The 22,700-nt window shown below is 41.2% G+C and overlaps 1 protein-coding gene and 1 long non-coding RNA gene across 2 annotated transcripts in view; one reads left to right on the top strand and one right to left on the bottom strand.

Moving 5' to 3' along the window:
- Positions 1 to 1,702: 1,702 nt before the first annotated feature.
- LOC133403351 (uncharacterized) overlaps positions 1,703 to 22,700 on the top strand; it is a 27,910-nt gene continuing 6,912 nt past the window's right edge. The window contains exons 1-2 of the long non-coding RNA XR_009768649.1: positions 1,703 to 1,787; positions 20,201 to 20,273. This is a non-coding gene — a long non-coding RNA (uncharacterized LOC133403351). The remainder of the gene's footprint in view (positions 1,788 to 20,200; positions 20,274 to 22,700) is intronic.
- Positions 11,384 to 22,700, bottom strand: part of synm (synemin, intermediate filament protein) — an 11,455-nt gene continuing 138 nt past the window's right edge. Inside the window, exons 1-5 of the mRNA XM_061678276.1 lie at positions 22,202 to 22,700; positions 20,057 to 20,377; positions 18,855 to 18,979; positions 16,883 to 16,962; positions 11,384 to 15,446 (exon numbers count right to left, since the gene is read on the bottom strand). The exon at positions 22,202 to 22,700 is cut by the window's right edge and continues 138 nt beyond it. Coding sequence (XP_061534260.1) covers positions 13,579 to 15,446; positions 16,883 to 16,962; positions 18,855 to 18,979; positions 20,057 to 20,377; positions 22,202 to 22,693 — 2,886 coding nt within the window. The 5' untranslated portion in view covers positions 22,694 to 22,700 and the 3' untranslated portion in view covers positions 11,384 to 13,578. The remainder of the gene's footprint in view (positions 15,447 to 16,882; positions 16,963 to 18,854; positions 18,980 to 20,056; positions 20,378 to 22,201) is intronic.

The following is a 22,700-nucleotide window of genomic DNA, read 5'->3' as shown; positions in this document are numbered from 1 at the left end:
AAATGGTAAGCTGTTTACGAGTCACCTGTACTGTAGTTACATCACCATAATTGATTTCTGAGCAGGGTGCCAACATATCAATAACACCTACGTTCGTCCATTTAAGCTAACTGAGCCCATTTAGGAAGAACCATCTTTCGGAGATGCTAAATATGGTATTGAGGATAATTAAAATTTTAAGCAGTAATATTTATCATGTTTGTCACTAAACCGTGAACTTATTTATCCCAATACGGACTAAACATTCAACGTCGAAGCTGTCATGTTCACGGGGGTCATATTCATTGTTCAAAACGTGTGTGTGTGTGTGTGTGTGCGCGTGCGTGCGTGTTTGTCTGTGGCCTTTTCACAGGAAGCAGCGACAGCTGTATGCGGTTTTAACAAATAACTATGACAGACCTGAATGTGATATCATAACGACTGTGACTGCAGGGTATTTTTTTTTTAAATAGAATATATTCCAGCAATAAAATGGTGTACGAAGAGTAGAATAGACTGTAAAATGCCAGTCATGAGTTGTTGTTTACGGGATTCAGTCCAAATTCATTTAGCTGCTGAAAATGAAGACATTCCTGTAGTTTGCAACAGGGATACACTGAGAACACACCAATACTCAGAATACAATTGCTTACATTTGAGTACTCACCGATACCGAGCACTGATACTTACTAATTCCATTTACATTGTGCAATTGTGATAAAAACTTTTCATTTGAATAAAAAAAATATTCAAAAACATAACAATTATTGAACATGACATCGGTTTCACTCAAATATAACATTTTAGAGTAACTGACATTTTAAATGTCAACTGCATGTTTTTCTAACAGTCCTGCCACACATTTCAATTAAACCTCGCCTGTATGTTGTGTCTCAGCAAGGTGTTTTCCTAGACGTCACACCAACGTCACCCGTTTTAGTCACATGCTGTGATGACGTACTCAGCGTGCCCCTTAGTTCCACATACCATCCACGCCGCCGCCTTCTCGATCGATTTTCCAGTATAATTAAACGTATCATCTGGTCATCTAGGTCCATTTGTTCTAGCAGACACTGTTCCACGGTAGCCATTGTTGTTGCTTTGTTCCTTGTTACGGAAAGGAAAGAAAACCGGCTACCGGAAATGGCCCAAAAATGCAGAGGAAACTCCACCCTGTGGTGTCCGTGCCAATACCAGCCGTAGCGACACCCCCGACTCGGCGGAGAACTGCAGTAGATTTTCAAAACTGCGCGCGTGTTGCGCTCGAGTATAAAGCCAAACTGCGCGCGGGATAGCCGCAGTGACGTCAGCGCGGTCGCCGCCACCCGAGTATAAAGAAGCCTTTAGCCAGGCACATCGTTCGGCAGTTGCTAAAGTCTGATAAATGAACCTTATACGATGACATGAGAAATCAAAGCGATATACTCAGTCGTCGTCGTCGTCCCCCCCCCCCCCTTCTGCAGGCTGTCAGAGGAGGAATCGAGTGGTGATTTTGCAGTTGTTGATTCTGTATTGATGTTCATTCGCTTCGTTTAAAAGTTCAGTGATATATTAACATTCTCAGATATTTTTCATGAATGCGTAAATGCGTATAGAATTAATATGATTCATTGACTCTGGTATGACGATGTGGATAAAGGACAGCTGTCACACACAAACACATGCCACATGCTTTGTTGTTCCTACATAGCAACATAACACAGTAGGCTTGCTGCTTTAATGTCACATCGTTCTTTTTGTTTGAACTAAAGTTCTGGACAGTGTCCATGTTCGAATATTCTGATGAGTGGATACATTTGCTAATCAAGGTACGTTTTGTTTCTTGATTATTCCGGTAATTCAATGTTTTTATTACAGTGACTGAGGCGGACATGTGGTGTGAGCCATGTACTGCACATTTTTTACAGAGGAAAAAAAAAAATGAGCGAGATTCACTGGGAGTAAAAAAGGGAGGGGGAAAAGGATTGCAGCGGGATTGTGTAAAATTTTGTTTTGGGATTGGGTGGCAAAGGGATCAATCTCTTTGGGAGTGGGAATCCAAATCCACTATCATGTGAGCCTCTAATATACAGTGGGATGCTGTGTTACCTCTGTGTGCGAGTTGCAAAATAAACCGAATAAAAGGAAATACAAGACAGCCTTTTGTGAATACCACAAGATGTATAATAAATTTGTGAAAGGATAACTCTAGTGAGACTTATTCACACCAGCGCTTCACTCGACATGCCGTTGTTATGCAGGCTGTGACTGTGACTGAACAGTTTAGAGAATTAGCCAAAGTCTTCAAAAAATGCAAGGGCAAGATGCTCTGCTAAATTATCATGTGCTCTTTCATTCCGGTAATATTTCTGATTTGATTGTGAAAAAAAAAAAAACATATGTACATGGGTTGGAAATGGAATCGTCCTCAGCAGGGGAAACTATTATCTAAATCCTGTTCAAAACATCATCGTAAGTGACATTACGCAAAATGTCAGCATAAAACATAGAGAGACATACCCCAAAAGAAGAATGTTTTACAGTTACTTATGACCATAAATAGGGTTAATGTTGCTATAAGCACAGCCAAAAGAAACAACTGCAACTGTGTAAGAGAGAGACAGACACACACACACAGAGAAAATCAAGAAAATGTTTGAAATAAATAAATAAATAAAAATCAGACCCTTAAGACGATGAGGTGACGTTATACCCTGAAAAGTGAAAATCATAATCACCAGTCTCAGATAAATAAAGCATTATGCAGCCAAGAATTCAATGTTGGTTTTCGGCCTTTCCGGTTACATGCAGTGATTTCTCCAGATTCTCGGAACCTTTTGATGATATGATGGACCGTAGATGAGGAAATCCCTAAATTCCTTGCAATTGTACGTTGAGGAACATTGTCCTTAAACTGTTCGACTATTTTCTCACGCACTTGTTCACAAAGAGGTGAACCTCGCCCCATCTCTGCTTGTGAATGACTGAGCAATTCAGGGAAGCTCCAAGCATGGCACCCACCTGTTCCCAATTAGCCTGTTCACCTGTGGAATGTTCCAAACAGATGTTTGATGAGCATTCCTCAACTTTCTCAGTCTTTTTTGCCACCTGTCCCAGTTTTTTTGGAATGCGTTGCAGCCATAAAATTGTAAGTTAATGATTATTTGCTAAAAAACAATAAGGTGTATCAGTTTGAACATTCAATAGCTTGTCTTTGTAGTGTATTCAATTAGATATAGGTTGAACATGATTTGCAAATCATAGTATTCTGTTTTTATTTATGTTTTAACACAACGTCCCAACTTCACTGGAATTGGGGTTGTACGGTACGGCTCGCAAGCGGGCAACAAAACGTTCTGTAGCCTCGCAAGCTAGTGCTAGCACTAATGGTTGTGCGTAAACATGCGGGCGTTATGTCGAATCATGCTCTAAAGTTTTGGTGTGTGTGAAGTAATTCAACTACAGTAAGTTATTATTATTTCTTGTCATGTTGTAATGTTGGTTTGACCTGACTGATTAGAATACATGACCTCACTAGAGCAGTGATTTCCACCATTATGGAGCTAAGGGCACATATTTTACAATTGGAAAATCTCTCGGCACACCAACAAACAAAAAATGTCACCAAAAGTAGATACACAGTAATTACTGTATGTACTTCCTGCCATCTAATAGAAGAGCATTTATTTGTACTGTCTGTCACTATGCCTCACTGGCATAAATAGGGGAACAAAGATACATTATTTCTTGTACATGAATAATGTTTTGAGCAGTTAAGTAAAATTTCCACGGCACCCCTGAAGATTGCTCATGGCAGACTAATGTGCCACGGAAAAATGGTTTGGAATCACTGGACTACAGAATGAATACTTTAAGATAGTCAGTATACAGTACACATGTATATACAGTAAATTAACAGGTTATTTAAATAGACACTTTGCTCTATCTTGTGATCGGTTCTTGTTTTTGTTTTTTTTTAACTTTCTGATCGGTGATCGGCCCCAAAAATCCTGATCGTGTAAGGCCTAGTATATACCCCGCTTTAGAGAAGTCCCACTTTACAGGGACCACTGAAGCCTGGCCGTTCAATCATTTGTTCAGTCTGTAACACTTCACATTTCCACTGTGTGTTCGTGTCTCACTGGAGAAAAACAGTTGAGTGATTGGAAGCCTCTGTATTCACTTTGGCCGGTGTGAGAAATGTTAAGTGCTTTCCTTTAACCCATCAGCGTCCTCCCCCACACATCCCCTGATTGTCCACGAGTGCACACCAAACATCCACAAATGTCTGAGAGGTCTGAGACTTTAAGCCGTGTCGCTGAGGGCCTGCTGTGAACCCCCACCCACCCCTCTGTTTTCCTCCCCGCCTCCGCCCCCCTCGTCTCTGGACGCCAGCCTGACATACCAAACCTTGTTCGTTAGCGCATATTTTTACCGACCGTTACTAAATTAGGAAGCCAGAGGGAGCAAAGAGGTGTGCGGCTGCCAAGGCAGAAGAAGAAGGGGTCTGATCAGGCCTGCGTTTGCCCAGGGCGCATGCCAACCCGAGCAGCTTCATTACCAGCCACTTGGGTTGCAGAAATAGAAGGCCCGGCAGGGAGCGGGGCCAAGAGCGGCCCTGAACGGCCAGCCAAAAGCTCACAGGACAAACAAACAAATAAACGGCTCCTCTCATGGCCTGCCAGAGTCAACCGCAGGCGAGGAGCCGTAAGAAGTTACAGGTATCTTAGGCGGCCTTGCGCGTGATGGGGGCGAGTTGGAAAGTGGCGACAGACACACGGCTAGTCTAACATAGAATAAATTTACTGCGAAAACTGTCTCCGGAGTCCAATTTCTCAAAGTAGCCGCAGAGACATAACTTCTTATTTATTTGGCATTGATGTTTGACGCTATGTACATTTCCTCTTCCGACTAGTAGGAAGAATTTATGCTTTGTAAAAGCACAGAATGTTGTGAATGTGGCTACTTATGTGCTTTAAATACACCACTGAAGCATTCAAGCTACTTATAGCGTTGCTCTTCAATTTCACAGCTACAAAAGTGGAGACATTGCAAAACAAACCTCACTTATAGGACATGCAATTCAATCTCAGAGTTAGTTGAGTCTAGAGATATTCTTATTTGTACTGTACATGTTTACAGAAGATGTCTTTTTTATTGCTGAAAACATGCAAAGACTTACAACAATATAATGCTGAATTGTTGAGATATAGCTTAAACATCTTTTCACCGTTTGGATTTTCCTGATTTTGTGGGCGGGGCTAAACACAGCCCCGTGACATCACAACATGAGTTTAGTTTAGTTTGTTTAGTTGTGTACTTTCGAGCGCGAGTTCCGTCCCCCACTACAGTATATAAGTACAAAGTGACGCCATGTTGTTTGGCTGTGCTCAGTTGTGAGTTAGCTGTGCTTAGCCTCCATAACAAGGCCCATTTACCACTCCGGCGTGCAGTTAGCAAGCTAACGATGGCAACACCCCGAAAACGTGTCTTCGCCGGATGCCTCATTTTGCAGAACAGCTCGGTGACATTTATTCAAGCTCTCCAATAAATGAGGAAATCGAAAAACATCAAACACCACTCTGCGTCTCTGCAGTGCGCATTTTACGACAGTTTTATAAACTTTCACCAGAGACAACATGGCTTTGAGGGTAACTTGGTACTGGTGAATGGGGCAGTGCCGACTGTCTAACGACCTGGGCTTCATCCTACCGCCCCACTGTCGTCAGGTGCCGTGTTCGGCTGTGACATAATATTATGTCATAGCCGTTGACTTGTGTGCTTATTTTTATGGTTATAGTCCACAATAACCATTCAATTCTGAAGTTGAGCCTTCTAATGTGATTTTGCATTGTATAAGCTATCACCCCCGCAGTATGTTTGATTGCATTTGGAGCACCCATTTGACACACCCACAGCGTCTGAGAGCTTGCCCTTATACTGTAATTCACGTTTTGAAACCTGATTTTATATGCTTGGAGATTTATTAATTTTGTATTCATTCAAATTTGGCAGGGTGTTAACATTACTCTTCTCTGTAGTGTGTCAAATTTACATGCCATTTTTAGGGCCTGCTTCGTGCCACTTTAATTGGTCCAGAATTGTATTTTTTGTTTTTATCTTTTACAAATAACATATATTTGTTTATCTATATATGCCAGTGACATATAGTGACAGGTATAAAAATTAACTAAAGAACTTAACAGGTGCAGATTTCACTGAGTCACTACATTGGTGAGTAAATTGAGACAAGATCGTCATTATTTCAGTATATATATCCATCTATCCATCCATTTTCAACACCGCTTATCCTGGGGTCGCATGGTGCTGGAAATAAATATATATATATATATAGATATCTCTCTCTCTCTCTCTCTCTCTCTCTCTCTCTCTCTCTCTCTCTCTCTCTCTCTCTCTCTCTCTCTCTCTATATATATATATATATATATATATATATATATATATATATATATATTATATATAGATAGATAGATAGATAGATAGATAGATAGATATACACACACACACACACACACTGTAGTTTGTGTGATTGTTTTTTTCTTGGCGTGCTGTGAGATTTTTATAATGTAAAATATGTGCCATGGCTCAATAAAAGTTGGGAAACATTGCCACAGGCCATTCAGGAACAATAAGTTGCATAAAATGCACCAAGTGTTGGAACAAGCAAGTACAGTTTAAAAAAAAAAAGGGCTGTCACACTTGTATTATACTGACATCTTGAGGTGGTTTAGGAATATTACACCACAACCTACACGTCGCACCACAGACAGGTTAAATTTATCGAACAAAACTATTTTTTAACTACAATGGCATCTTAATTATGGGTCATTTGTGTGTGGTTAAAAGGGGTAGTGCTTATAATGCGGCATAAATGAAGTAACTGATTTTATTCCATTTGGAGTTTTTCCTTCTATGCTGAGGGACTTCCAGTTTGAGACCACTGAAAAGTGCCTGTGTTTTTAATGTTTATGCTTGTTGTTGTGTTATTTTCAAAACAACATTGCACTTCAAACGTTGTATGTTTTACTCTATACTGTCATTTGTAACTGTTCTTATGACATGTACTGCTGACATCTTGGCCAGGTCACCCTTGTGAAAGAGATCCTGATCTCAATGTATTTTTTTTAAAATCTGGTTAAATAAAGGTTAAATAACATAAATATAAAAGTAACATGATTACAAACTGAGTCTGACTTTCACTTAAAACCTGAAGTTAGATGTTTGACTACCAGGGGGCGATACAGTCATGCATCAAAACATTTGTTTTTTTTTTTGCACAACAAGGTATCAAAAGAAGGTGTAGGATACTTTACTGTATTGAATGCATTGACCTTAGTGAACAGATAGGTAAGAATTTGGCTTACAGTCTAATGTAATCTAAAAAAAAAAAAAAAAAAAAAATCAGTGCACACAAATGAGGGGAATGTTAACAACAAAGCCTGGAACAATAAGCAGACTTGACCTCAAACATTATGCGCCACATTTGATGGGTTTAGACAAGATATTTCACCATTTCTACATGACAGCACTAATGACTAAACTGAGGAACTATCCACCAAGCATTGAAATGATCACAGCGCTTGAAATGATCACACCCAACTCTAGGTTGTTGAGTAACGGAATAGTAGTATCTTTCAGTAATAGTAAAAGACGTTAATTTTTATTTACTGTTGTGTGTAAATACTGTAGTACGTTAGGAGTTCTCTGCTGTCTTCCTATATGTTAAATTCAATTACATGTAGTTATGGGAACCAAACAAACATCTGGATCCATTATATAATCCAGTGTCAAACGTATGATCTGTTCTATGAAACCACATCGAGAAACTACTAAAACTTCACTATTACGCATTGTCAGAATCCATTCAGAAGATACAGAATAAGCTGGAAAATGTGAAACCATTGTGTTCGGGCCAAGCTGCAACACAGTCAGCAGATATGTCAAATGTACTGATCTTCTCAAGATACAGTAACATGCATAAAACAGATCTAAACAGCTTTATAAAAATCATTTGAGTTGCACATTTTATGTGTTGCCCTTCAAACTCTGCAGATAGAAGTGCATAAATTATCCTAACTACTCATTAAACCTATAACACTCTTGTCTTTATACAATCATAATAACGATAAAGACATGCAATAGTTCAAACACTTTCACAAATTCATACACATTCGTTCTTATATAAGAAATAATAAAATGTATTGAACTGTCTGCTATTGTGTGAATGCAAAATGGCTGCCTCATCCTGGCACTTCAGTGCACAGATTAGTATTATATTATTATTATTATTATTATGTATTACAACAACAGAATGAGGCTCTTGCTATTGGCATTAACAGTAAAGACAGCTTGTGTGACACGTAAAAGAACCACACACCAAAAAAAGGAACTCCAAAGACACTAAGATGCATTTATGTTAGTTTTCATGGCCCCGCGACCCTAGTGAGGAGAAGCGGCTCAGAAAATGGATGGATGGATGGTTTTCATGGAAAAAGCAAATTAAGCAATAAGAAAAAAAAATCCTATATGCAAAAATGTAATTAGCATCTTCAGAAAACATGTTTGCAAATCACGAAACTTCATTTCGGACACCTAACGGTAAAGACATTTTGGCATTAAAAGTTTGAAAATTATTACCTTTGAGTATTTTTTTTCCTTCTTAAAAATCGTTTGATGGATAAATACTGTCAATAATTCAAATACAGTACTCATATCAGTATAATTCATGGATTTTCAAAATGAAATCGAGTGGGCCATGTTTTATTGATCAAATTATATGAAAATGACCCATATAATAATATGATATATATCATTATATTATATCATACAGTATAACTATAATTACAGGATTCTTTGGGTTATCTGAGAAGGACTCACTTGCCCTGACAACCTCCGCCTATTTAAAATACATCGTCATATGGCGGTATGGAGATAAGCTATTTTGACCAACCTTTCTAAAGTGCTGCTATTAGAGTCATAAACTAATCTCAGAAGGTTGCAGTGGGCAACACAGCCCTCCCTGGTGTAAAATATCACACAGGGTGACTTTGTGTTTCCTCAACCTGGACAGAGCCAAACAGATGGCACAACACCCTTTTAGAAAGTGACAGGCTAACGACTGTGCATTAAATGGAAGTTGACCCCAGTTAGCGTGGTCAGCCATTACTGTACACGACGTCCTTGGCAAGAAGTTTCTTTATCTTAAAGACAAACAGCTGGATTCAGTGATTTTCCTTTGTTCACATTTGGGATTATATAATGACTTTTTTCTGCATCTGTGTTTCTTACAAGTAGAGAAATTCCCCAAAAGAAACTTTCCACTAGTAACGGCACGCCTGGATGCGCAAGTGAGTAAATGCACCCCGTTGCTATGGAGGTTTGTTATTGCATCCAAGTAGGTGGCCCCGAGTATGACAGGCCATACTCTCTCATCGCCTTGCTTGACGCGACATTTTTGAACACTGACATAAAGGACATTTTCCTGAACTCTCCTTCACTCCTGTCGACATCTCACGATGGGCACACTAAGAAAACTACTTTGTAGAGTCGATACACACAAAAAGAACAATGATACGAGTCTAAATACACACAAACATGCTGACATTTCCCTCCTCTTCTCGTGTTGTGCAGCCGAAAAAGGGCCTTCCATTACATCAACCCTAGCAACGGGGCAAACATCCGAGAGGCCAGATGGAACCAATCCAGACTACACAATGTTTGCCTGGTGTAGAAGGAAAGTTAGCTGTGTCCGTTTCCTGTCGCAATACACATTTTTTCCACTAAAAATAATCTAGTGATTTTAAGGTGACTGTTCATTATAATCCCGTAGTGCTCCTCTTGTTGACCAAATGTTATTTTAAGTGCTACAATGGTTATTTATGGGACGTTTAGTACGTTCCTATATTCTTAACTGTTTATTCCCTTCAGAATATGACTCACGATGCTCACATTTCACTCAGTTGCTATTAACTTGTTTTATTTTTAATCTGAGTGCCCTGGAGACCCAGTTTGTTGTGCAGACCACAGCACAAGGTTAAAATAAACAAAGACTTTTGAGGGCATAAACCAGCAGAATTTGTATCGATATCAGAATCAACTTTATTGGCCAAGTATGTTACAAGACATCTAAGGAATATTTTTCTGGTAGCTGGAGCGTAGAGAGAAGAGCAGCGAAAAGAGGACACATGCCTGGGGGGCCCCCGGTGGTGATGGTGCGTGTGGCTTAGGTGGTGTCCCCCCGCCTCACCTGCTGTGTCCAGCCCGTCAGGAAAATGTAGATCCACTGGCAGACGGCATGCAAGAAGCTGAGCTGGAGAAGCTTGGAGGAGAGGAGTTGAACGCAGAGTTGAAGTCCACGAACAAGAACCTCGCGTAGGTCCTTGTGAGGTGTTCCAGGATGAAGTGCAGTCCCATGTTGACTGCGTCATCCACAGACCTGTTTGCTCCGTAAGAAAACTGCTGGGGGTCCAGCAGGGGTCCTGTGAGGCTCTTGAGGTGGCCCAGCATGAGGCGTTCAAAGGACTTCATGAGCACAGATCTCAGGGTGACAGGCCTGTAGTCATTTAGTCCTGGAATTGCAGTTTTCTTGGGGACTGGGATGATGGTGGAGTGTTTGAGGCAGGATGGGACTTCACACAGTTCCAAAGATCTATTGAAGATCTGCGTAACAACTGGAGCAAGCTGGTCTGCACAGACGTTCATGTAGGAGGCACCCTGTCCGGGCCTGCCGCTTTGTTGAGCTTTTGTTGTTTAAAGACACTTTCACTTAAATGCAGAAGGGGAAGTCAGGTGTAATGGTGGCCATTGGTGATGTGGCTGGGTGGGTGTGGAGTGTGAAAGTGTCCTTTTCAAATCTGTGGTAGAAGGTATTCAAGTTGTCAGCCAGTCCTTTATTGTTCTCCGCTAGGTGAGATGATCGCTTGTCGTTGGTTAGCGATTGTGATCCTTGCCAAATTTACGCAGTCATTAGCACCAAAATGGTTTTCCAGCTTTTCTGCATAATTTCTCTACAATGTTGATTTCTTATGTCAGCTGGTTTCTGGTCTGATTGTACAGGGCTCAGTCCCCACTCCGATGGGCATCCTGGCGAAGCCTGGGCATTCGCCTGGATACCCATCGGATGCCCATGGATCCCACCCCATCGGATGCCTATGGATCCAGCCTGGCAAAGTTGGCGAAGTTTGGCAGTGAACCACGGCTTGTTGTTATTGAACGTGCAAAATGTTTAGGTTTTTTTGGTACACACACAAGGACAGCACTTGAGAGCGTGTTACCAAAGCGACCACCCAGATAGGCAACACCAACAAATACCATTGTACGTTGAGTTCTCTGGTTAATACTTGTTAAGTCAAAACGTATTGGTTGAAGTGACCTGTAAAAATAAAAATGCACACAAACACTCAGAAAACATACCACAGTATTTTTTTATTAAGTGGAAATGTGGATTAAGTAAATAATGATCTTAATCACCAAAAGGAACGTTCATTATGTCAACATGAGACATGCGTTGTTAAAATGGGATCATTAAACAGCCCTTAAATGTGGATTTTCTTTATGTTGAAATGGTATGAAGGACATCAATAAAGAATCCTTCTGATGTATATTTTGTTTTGATTAACGGAAGCTCCTGTATAATATAAACAACCCATTTTAAAGCACTGATTACAATCATGTTAAAATATGCTGCATCTGTCAATTTAAAAACATCAAACAAACCCAAAATATTCAATTTCTTGAACATTTCCTGACCTTTCAGGATGTACATGACACAACAAAACCTTGTGAACCTTGTCAGTGCTGCTAAGCTGATACAAAAATAGTTAGCTGTAATGAACACACACACTCTTATGTAAGGATCCTTCCAGCCAACAGAGAACAGATAGCACAGTTTCAAGTGAAGTGTCCAGACACCACCACCATTTCTTCTTAATGACTCAATGGCTTTTTTTCCCCCATTCTGAATTAGTTACATTTCTTGATGAAGATAAATCAAAGGAAAACTGTTCCATCCATCTCTATATAAGCATATAATCTAAAAACCTGCAAATACTACACACAGCACCTCACAACCCCCCCAACAGGTAACCCCCCCCCCAAACACACACACACACACCACTGCCACACAACCCATACAACCTGGCACACAACGCTGTGAAAGTTGAGTGACGGAGTGCTGTGTATGGCACAACCAACATATTAAACCTGCAGAGAAAAGGGTTAGGACATAAATAGTGACAACCAAAAGCATACAGACACAAATCAGCTGTGTGTGTGTCTTTTTTTTTTTTTTTTTTTAACCATCACCTGAAATATACACCATTACTTTTAACTACTGTAAAAAAAAAAAAAAAAAGCTAAAATAGAAAATACCATTCTGGGAAAATATTTGTATTAGTAGGTATCGTTCATCTATGTGGTAACAGTTATCAGTGCAGTGATATACAACACATGCGTTCAGTGTTAAAGGAGCCATATTATGCATTACAGTATTTCTTTCACAATTTAAGACAATTTTAGGGGTCTTAATAACATGATTATGATATGCTTTTCTCAAAATACCACAATCAAAGTGTAATGTTATTATATTACACTTTACACCCTTTATCACTAGACTCGCTAAAATTATCCTGGCACTGCTCACGTGGGTCAATCAATTGCGGGGTCTGCCAACAAGTGAATGGCTTTCGTAGAGTCAGAGAGTGGCTACTTGTTGACCTGGGAGTCTAAAAGTAAAGAAGATAAAACCATGACTTGCATTTTCACTCATCGAGGCAGCACATCATAATCAGGCCGCCAAATTAAACTTGTCAATTAGTGTGCTGATCTGTGAATGTGGCGGACACATACACAAACACACAAAACGAAAGGGCTTGCTCACAAACACATTTTGGGAAATAGGCAGCTCACAAAGTATTTACTTGGGCAGGCAGTCCAGGGACCCAATTATTGGTTTGCTAGCAATTAAGTGGTCAATTTTTACCTAATATATCCCTAAATGTTTTTTGATTGACAGTAGCTTATAGTCCTCACAAATCACCCACTGATCCGCAGTGAGGGAATAAATTGCCTCACTTTTTATGTATTTATTATCAAATCTACAGTTAAGATCCTAGCAACAGTATATCGACAATATAAGATGGAAGATCACAGAAAATCAATAGTGTTGATAGAAATCAGGACAGTATGGAAAGTGACCACTGAACACTCATATTATGTCCACAGGGATCTTTTCTAAATTAGTCGTGGATGAAAATTCCAAAGAGAGCTGACCATACATCTATCAATCTGATGTTTTTATCTCAGCTACTTCTCAGGTCATTTTGTCATTAAAAGCAATAGAGTTCTCAATTTGAAATTTGAAAAATAATCCCTGAAACACTGTAAAAGAGATTATCCTAGAACTGTGACCACTGATAAAATAGCTCCATGTGGCAACTATGGACAGATGTCAAATTCCTACAAGGGTACTATCATTCAAGAGCTGTAGTGTCTGAAACTAACACTATGCAGTGAATCTAACCTTGCTGTTGCAATCAATGTATTCTTTGGTAAAAATCAATATTCTTAAGGACTTTTAAATTTCCCATGACATTGTTTCATTCACTCTTGATCTGAGCTACTGTCAGTATGGCTGCAGTGTGCCTCCTGTGCTGTGGCAAACGACCTCTCAGGCGGCCCCAGTTTGACAAGGGACGAAGACTCGCCTTCTCTCGCAAAGTCCAAGTCCTCGCTGAGCACAACATGCTGTTCTTTTGAGATCCTGAAGCTGTATCCTTCTCCAGCTCTTCCCTCCAAGGCACTCCCCAAGTTGGAAGAACTCAGCGCAGCCATGATCTGCTCCTCCGATAAATTGTCATCATCCAGCAGCCCAGAGTCCTCCAGTGTTTGAGAGACGTTCAGCTCCGCAACAATGGTGGTGGTTCCGCTGTCACTCGACTGCTGCACTTTCTTGATGTCGACTGCCACATTCTGTGGATTTTCACTGCTTAATTTAGTGAAGAAAGCCAACTCCGCCTTCAGTGGGCCTGACACGGAGTCTTGTAATTTTTCCAAAGCTCCCCGCAGCTGCTCTTTGGGCTCGCATGAGTCCTCTCGCAGTAACTCAAGCATTGACTCCTGCACTATGGGGGAAACACGGATCTCCTCTTCAATTATGCACTCAGGAATGCTCTCTTTGAGAAAGGACCGATCTGACATAAACCTGTATTCGTTTTCCTCACGGACGGTTCCAGTTTGTGGAAGTCTGTCATCTTGATAATACCTCTCATCGGACAAGTCGTCCACCATGCCATAATGACCGTATGAGGTTATGCCGCAACCCTCCTCAGGTTCAGAGAGATTATCATCTGGTGTGGAGACAAAATACTCAGCGGGCTCTTGGTCCTGGGTGAAATATAAAGACTCACTCTCCTCCTGAACCTGAAAAGATCCACAATGGGACCTTTTCATGGCATCATCACCGCTCTTCTCAACTTGAGTACCTTGGTCTTCTTCCATCTCCTCAATTTGGAAATATGTGGAGGATTCATTAAAATAAGATCTGGACTTCTCATTAACTTCTTCATCGTAAGACTCCACCGGCTGCTCAATAATCTCCACATTGACAGACTTATTCTGCAGAGTCACTTCGCCCTGCAGGCCACTAAGAAGGTTCCTGATCATGCTTCCTGTCTCTGTGTCGTCAATGTCCTCCAGGGAGACCTTCTTCACCCCTTGGCTCAGCAGCTGATCCAGGGCGGAGTCTTCTGAAACGTCCACTTCCTCCTCCACCTTAGACTGCAAGACAATTTGTGTTTTCATTGAGCCATCTCCCTGTTCAGTTTTCTCTACATGATAGGTAATCTTTGATTCTCCAGAGGAGCAAACCTTGGCTTCCAAACCAGCTGGTTTTATCACCTTTTCAATAATCTCCTCAACAGACACACTATTTAAAGCCTTTCTCTCACTTGACTCAGTCAGGGACTTGCTTTTGCCTTCATCCTTAGACTCACTTTCATGTAGCTTTCCTATAGCTGGGTCATCCTCTCCTTTCATGCTGCTTTCCATCTCTGGTTTTGTGTTGAGGTTCCTCCTGGGTGGTGACAGCATTATACCTGATGTGGTCGCAGCAGAGGACTTGATGGAACTGGTTTGGGTCTCTTCCTGCGAGTCATGTTTGATTGTCTTAGTTTTCTGTAACTTTGGGCTTTGTCTCTCACTCTCAACTACTTCTTTATCTTTGGGAACAGTGGTAGAAGTGGCGGCCCGGGCTTTGGTGAATGAGACCATGTCCCTTCTGGAGACTGGACTCTGATGCTGAGCCCTGCTCGCAACTGAAATTGGAATGGCCCTGGAGGGACTACTGGACCCTGAGGAAGCTGCGGGAGATCTTCTCATGTTAGAAACTGAAGGTGTGAACCTGATGTCCATACGCTTTCTGGTTGCGGTGGAAGTTCTCGGAGTGTAGGGTTGGCCAGGTATCTTGATATCTGAGATAATTAATGAATTATTTTTATTCCTAATGTATATACAACTATACATAATGTATATACAACCCCAATTCCAATGAAGTTGGGACGTTGTGTTAAACATAAATAAAAACAGAATACAATGATTTGCAAATCATGTTCAACCTATATTTAATTGAATACACTACAAAGCTATTTAATGTTCAAACTGATAAACTGTATTGTTTTTAGCAAATAATAATTAACTTTTCATTTATAAACTGGAACAGGTGGCAAAAAAGACTGAGATAGTTGAGCAATGTATCATCAAAAGGTTCAGAGAATCTGGAGAAATCACTGCATGTAAGCGGCAAGGCCGAAAACCAACATTGAATACCCGTGACCTTCGAGCCCTCAGGCGGCACTGCATCAAAAACTGACATCAATGTGTATAGGATATCACCACATGGGCTCCGGAACACTTCATAAAACCAATGTCAGTAAATACAGTTCGGCGCTACATCCGTAAGTGCAACTTGAAACTCTACTATGCAAAGCAAAAGCCATTGATCAACAACACCCAGAAACGCCGCCGGCTTCTCTGGGCACAAGCTCATCTAAGATGGACTGATGCAAAGTGGAAAAGTGTTCTGTTGTCCGACGAGTCCACTTTTCAAATTGTTTTTGGAAATTGTGGACGTCGTGTCCTGCGGGCCAAAGAGGAAAAGAACCATCCGGACTGTTACGGACGCAAAGTTCAAAAGCCAGCATCTGTGATGGTATGGGGCTGTGTTAGTGCCAATGGCATGGGTAACTTACACATCTGTGAAGGCACCATTAATGCTGAAAGGTACATACAGGTTTTGGAGAAACATATGCTGCCATCCAAGCAACGTCTTTTTCATTGACGCCCCTGCTTATTTCAGCAAGACAATGCCAAACCACATTCTGCATGTGTTACAACAGCGTGGCTTCGTAGTAAAAGAGTGCGGATACTAGACTGGCCTGCCTGCAGTCCAGACCTGTCTCCCATTGAAAATGTGTGGCGCGTTATGAAGCGTAAAATACGACAACGGAGACTCCGGACTGTTGAACAGCTGAAGCTGTACATCAAGCAAGAATGGGAAAGAATTCCACCTACAAAGCTTCAACAATTAGTGTCCTCAGTTCCCAAACGTTTATTGAATGTTGCTAAGAGAAAAGGTGAGGTAACACAGGGGTAAACATGACCCTCTCCCAGCTTTTTTGGAACGTGTTGCAGCCATAACATTAAAAGTTAATGATTATTTGCTAAAAACAATCAAGTTTATCAGTTTGAACATTAAATATCTTGTCTTTACAGTGTATTCAATTAAATATAGGCTGAACATGATTTGCAAATCATTGTATTCTGTTTTTATTTGTTTAACAAAATGTCCCAACTTCATTCGAATTGGGGTTGTAATTGGGAAATTACAACAATACGTTCAGACATTTACCTATGAGCCGTTCCCTCTGGTGTTCATTCATCCTTCTGTGAGCGTCTTGAAGCCCAACTCGCTCACCCTCCAAGAGCGCTCTAGACAAACACAACGATAGTTAAAGCTACAAGCAGCAATGAACAAACCCTCGCAACATACAACCCTTTTTAATGGCAAATCCCTGAAATCTGCCCACATTCAATGGCGTAGGCAAAAAACCTTTGCAAAGTAGTGGCATCCATGTCTGGGATATCTTCTTCTAATTCTGGCTCATTTGGATGAATTCCCTACTATGGGTTTCTCAGTAAGAACCCTGAAATTCTCCCAAAATGGCTAGTTCAAACCAAAAGTGGCTGACTTCCTGTTCAATTTCAGGCATGGGTCCTTGAGACTTTTTCATGCGTGCTGTTATGTCCAACCAATTTTGTGTTGATCGGGGTAAACTGTTATTCGGGGCATTTTTTCCCCCAAACTTTCCAGGGAGTGCTACTGAGTGAGTTTAGGGGGGCATATTAAGGCCCCAAATAGGTGATTCAGAATAGCAATAAACAGTGATTCCAAGAAGGAAACACTCAATACTTTTTCAAGACAAAGCAAACAAAAATTGCATACCCACTTAATTCCGCAGATCATAATTTTTCTTGTAGGAAAATAAGCGAGTAAAGATAAATACCGTACAAGGTGTTGTACGTCATCCAGGTCTCCCATCTTGAACTTCTAACGCGAAAAAGGGTTTGAAAACACTGTGTACTCAAGCTCTGACTATATACGGCAATGCTTATTACAGAAAAAAAAAAAAAAACTATCCAATCGCTGTAATCTAATTAATACCACTTTGTAATCTTCTTAATCTTCATTCCTGGGCCTGCCTCAAAGACTCCACCATCATCCCAGTCCCCAAGAGCAAATGACAGAAAGAAGCTCTCCCTGAGAATGCTTCCCAACAGACTGAGCTAAAAATAACAGCTACAATGCGGGACTCTCTATACTTCCCTTTAAATTCCTATGCAAATGCTAACTCTTGACAGTGCCACCTCCAAAACATTTGGCCTATTCCACCTTCTGATAGACTAGGGCCAGATCTACATTGCATGTTTCAAGTGATACAATTGGGATATGCATCATAGCAGCGTAAAGAGTATTTAAATAAATAAATAAACATCCATCCATCCATCCATTTGGATGGATGAGAAGATCTCAATCAAGAGCTCAACTGTGGTTAACTTTACCTCTCATTCTAAAGATCTGTATTACGCTGTGTGGCATCAGTAGAGCTTGAAAAAAATGTAGTAAGCCCCGATACAGTTCTGAGGACCGGGGTTCAATCCCCGGCCCCACCTGTGTGGAGTTTGCATGTTCTCCCCGTGCCTGCGTGGGTTTTCTCCGGGCACTCCGGTTTACTCCCACATCCCAAAAAAACATGCATGAATTGGTGACTCTAAATTGCCCGTAGGTGTGAATGTGAGTGTGAATGGTTGTTTGTTTGTATGTATGTGCCTTGTGATTGGCTGGCAACCAGTTCAGGGTGTACCCCGCCTCCTGCCCGATGATAGCTGGGATAGGCTCCGGCACGCCCGCGACCCTAGTGAGGAGAAGCGGCTCAGAAAATGGATGAATGGATTTTTTCACTGCTCATTCTTAACACTTGAATTTGGATGTCTGCATATCCGGGTTGTTTCATGTGTTTCGTCAGAGACAACACACCATATGTGATATTGTGTCACTTGAAATGTGCATGGAAATAGAAAGTCAAAAAAAGAAAAAAAAACGGAATTAGGCATTAAATCGAAAATGGGCGCTTGGACCTGCAATGTAAATCCAGTTGAGGATGCACTAGAAAACAAATGTCCATGCAAAGACACTGACGGGAATTGGATGAATACTAATATAGTGATCCTTCATGGGTTTGACATATGATAAAATACTTTATTTCATCATGTAACCCCAAAATATTATCTTCCCCGACAGTTGCATTATGAGGGCTTGTCACCTATAAGCCGCCACCTCCATGCCCATGTCCATCTTGACCCGCAGCAGATGCTGATGGTCCTGTACCCTCTGCGCGATGGCCTCGGCCATGCCGTTCCTCTCCCGTTCCAGCTGGTCGATAATAATCTGGACAGAACAACATAAAATATTAAATCTAAGGACTAACTGCAGGATTGAGCCAAGGTGTGTTGCTTTTCCTTTGGCTTTTTGTATGTATTTGATTTTTCCTGCTGCCAGAAAGAAATACGTCAGCCACGACCAAACGGAACTGAACTTATTCAAATGTTGCTCTCAAGCTTTGAGATGGCGTAAAATATAAAGGAGATATCCATGTATCGTTTTTCACTTCTTTTCTGTCTTTTTTTTTTTTTTTGGTCATTTGATTGTCCTGCTTGTGGGGCTTTATCTTTAAGAGCCTAACCTAATAGGGATTTTTCAGTCTCACAGCTAAGTGGCTTAAGTGGCCAGCGAGGGGACACGCCCTCAAGTTGGCCGAGCCTTCAGGGTTTGCACGCCATGATGAAGCTACATGTTTATATCAGCTGTGAGGACAAACAGAAACTTCAAGTCACTGCATTTAAAGACAGTATCTAATTTTAAAGTGGCTGGAGTTTTGAGTATATTTTCAATGTTCCAGCGAAAAACAAACAAACAAAAAAAAACATTAACAGTATACCAATACATGCTATTTATTTAGCACAATCTTCTGAGAGCTACGCAAAGGTTATATAAATGCATTTATGTACTGTACATATATACATTTGCAAAAAAAGTATGTGAAGCCCTCTCTTTACAGTAAATCTGTTTTACAGTGGACTAATTAACTTTTAGAAATCCTTTTTTTTTTTTTTTTTTTTTACCCTTTCCAGCTTCATTTATGTTAACAAGCCTTTTATTTTATGTATTCTGAGAGCTTTTTTGCGTAAGGCATTGTTCACATTGAGCGATGCTTCTTGAGAATAGCAAATTGTGTTTGCTGGTGTGTGTTTTTTTATCAGGCAGGGCAGCTTAACCTCCAATCTTGTCATATTGGTTGAGCTCTAGGTTGGCTGGTTCCAGATTAGCTCATGGTGAACTCATGGGCCTAAGGATTCACATATTTGTTTTCCACCATGCATGGGGAATGTTTCCACGTTGTGTTCAGTATTCAGTTCCGTTACATTGTACAGGATTGTACAGGTGTACCTAACGTAGTGACCTCACTTGGTATTCATCCATGTCCCGACTGAACTTCTCCTGCATGTGTAGAAGTTGCTCCTCCAGACGCATTTGGAGCTGCCCTTGTTTCTCTGCATCCGTGCGTAATTTGTCCAACTCGGAAATGTGCATCATCTTCTCCCTCTGCAGGTCGCCCAGCATGGCCTGGTCCTCCTGGATGGCCCGCTCCATTTCCTCCACCTTCTGCTGGTACATCTCGAAGGTCTGTATCCAGCCCTCGGACATCCCACGGGCGTATTCCTGCACCCCCTCCATGGAGGCCGCAGGCACCCCGCGGTAACTCTCTGTGACCACGTGGGCGTTCACCTGGGACAGAGAGGGCAAATGTTCTCACGCTTCAGAAGCACAGATACTGGTGTAAAACAAGACTGGTAAAAATAGAACTACTAATTTCCATACTAAAAAAATAAATAATGTTCCTTCGTATGTTGTTGTTGAAGAGGTATCTAGCATTGATTAGAAGTTTAAGCTATCAAAATAACATGTCCCCATAACTCCGAACATTATGAACTGAATAACAAAAAAATAATAAATTAGGTAATGATAATAATTGAAAAAATACCTTAGTAGTTAACTCGTACATTTTTTTAAATTATTATTTTTTTAGATTAGACCGACAATTTTTGACTGGCAGAATTTTTTTTTAGGCTGGCACGAAACAACACATTCGCCACAAATCATCCTTGGAGCCAGAAATGTCAAACGATTCTCTTAAATAAGGCCATGGATGGGGTCTAGCTTCTTTCTCCGAATCTGCTTTGTCATCCTCGTTAATGCTCCCTGGTTCACATTCCTCCATGTCACTGTTGTCCCTTTTTTTCCATCTAAAAAAACCCCAAAGATCTCAATCAAGAGCTCAACTGTGGTTAACCTTACCTCTCATTCAAAACATCTGTATTACGCTGTGTTGGCATCAGTAGAGCTTGAAAAAAAGTAGTAAGCCTATTTTGTAAAAAGCTGAAAAGTACAGTGGTACTTTGAATTACGAGTGCCCCAACTTAAGAGGTTTCTTTTTTTAGGTATGAGCCATACCTCGTCTTGACTTACAAGTGAGCTTCATCTTTTAAAAAACACAAACAAACAAACAAACAAAAACAAAAACACTGATGCACTTTCCGCCATGTACTGAATGGGAAAGTCGAACATACAATTACAAAATTAAAATAATCGCAATGAGCATGGCGCAGATGCTAACAGTCAAGCGATCCGACGTCACTCACTAGGCCACGCCCCTTAAAGGCACACAAGCACATGAATGAATATGTGCTGCTTAATTACACTTTATAAAACCAGTGTATTTCTTTACAGTCTCTTTTATTATGTTTTATATTTTGATTTATATACTTTACAATAAAGCAATGTTATTTTTCTTGATTAAAAATGTAACAAAAAATCTTATTGTTTGTTTTGGGGGGGGAAAGGGCTGGAATGTATTAATGGGATTTCACTTGTCCTCATCGGGATCAAGGAGCCTTCCAATTGGTGGAAGATAGTTGTGTATTCAGATAATAAAATCATATATAATATAATAGCAACATAATTTTGCCTGTGTGCTTTGCTGACAAGTGAGCAGCAACCCACCAGTCCACGTGCAAGTGCCCTGTTAATAATATCCATTATCTGCTATAACTGAGTCTGTTATTAGTGTTTGACATGATGTCAAAGTAGTGAAAGATTCTGTATATCAATTGCTAAGTTCGTGGCATAATAAATCATGATAGTAAATACTAAAATATGCTGTTACATGATGCCCCCTTCAACTTTCTGCCGGCCCTCAATTATGCATTCCTCGAACTGGCCCTGGCTGTGATACAGATAAGTTTGAGTCTTCAATTAAAAAATAAATATTAAAAAAGAAACTCCCAAGTCAAGGCGCTGCTGTGCAGATATCTGTATGTAGAAAAAAAAAAAAAAGTGGTCAGAAAAATAAATACAGTACTGAAGTTGTTGTTACGAATATCGGCTTGTCCCATCAGAGCTCGCCGCAGCGAATTATGATTTTTTTGAATGCTGGATATTATTTAAGAGTTCAGAACCGGCAGTGACTGGACAATGCATGCACATTACAAGTAGCTGGGAATGTACTAGAATAAAGTAACGCAGCATGTGTAGCTACTTCCTTCTCCTGACCTGAGAGTCCACCTGGCGCCTGAGCTGCCCCATCTGCTGCCGGTGCGTCTCCTCCAAGAAGGCGTACTCCCGCTGAAGCTCGGCCAAACGCCGCTGGAGCAACGCGTTGTCGCGCCGGGCCGTCCGGAGCTCCTTCTCGCGGCCCTGCAGCTCCCCGCCGACGTCCCGGCAGGCGTCGCTCTGCTGGCCGCACAGCGAGCGCAGCGTCTCCAACTCCCCGCACAGTCTCTGGCGCTCCATCTCGGCGCGGGACTTCTCCAGCGCCACCCGCTCCGTCGTCCGCCTCAGCTCGCGCACTTCGGCCTTGTAGCGCGGCTCCCGCTCCGCCACCCGGGCCTGCCTGAGCTGCTGGATTTCGGCCAGGAGACGCGCGTTCTCTCGCTCCAGTTGCTGCGTCCTGGTGAGGTACTGAGCCATGCGGCCGTTGAGGTGCTGCAGCTGCTGCTGCTGCTGCTGCTTGTCGGCCTCAAAAGTTCGTCTCGAAGGCAACATTGTGGCG

The sequence above is a fragment of the Phycodurus eques genome, chromosome 5 (assembly GCF_024500275.1).
Source record: "Phycodurus eques isolate BA_2022a chromosome 5, UOR_Pequ_1.1, whole genome shotgun sequence".
NCBI classification, from domain to species: domain Eukaryota; kingdom Metazoa; phylum Chordata; class Actinopteri; order Syngnathiformes; family Syngnathidae; genus Phycodurus; species Phycodurus eques.
The sequence above is the reverse complement of the archived record's forward strand: the minus strand, read 5'-3'. Positions and strand labels throughout refer to the sequence as shown.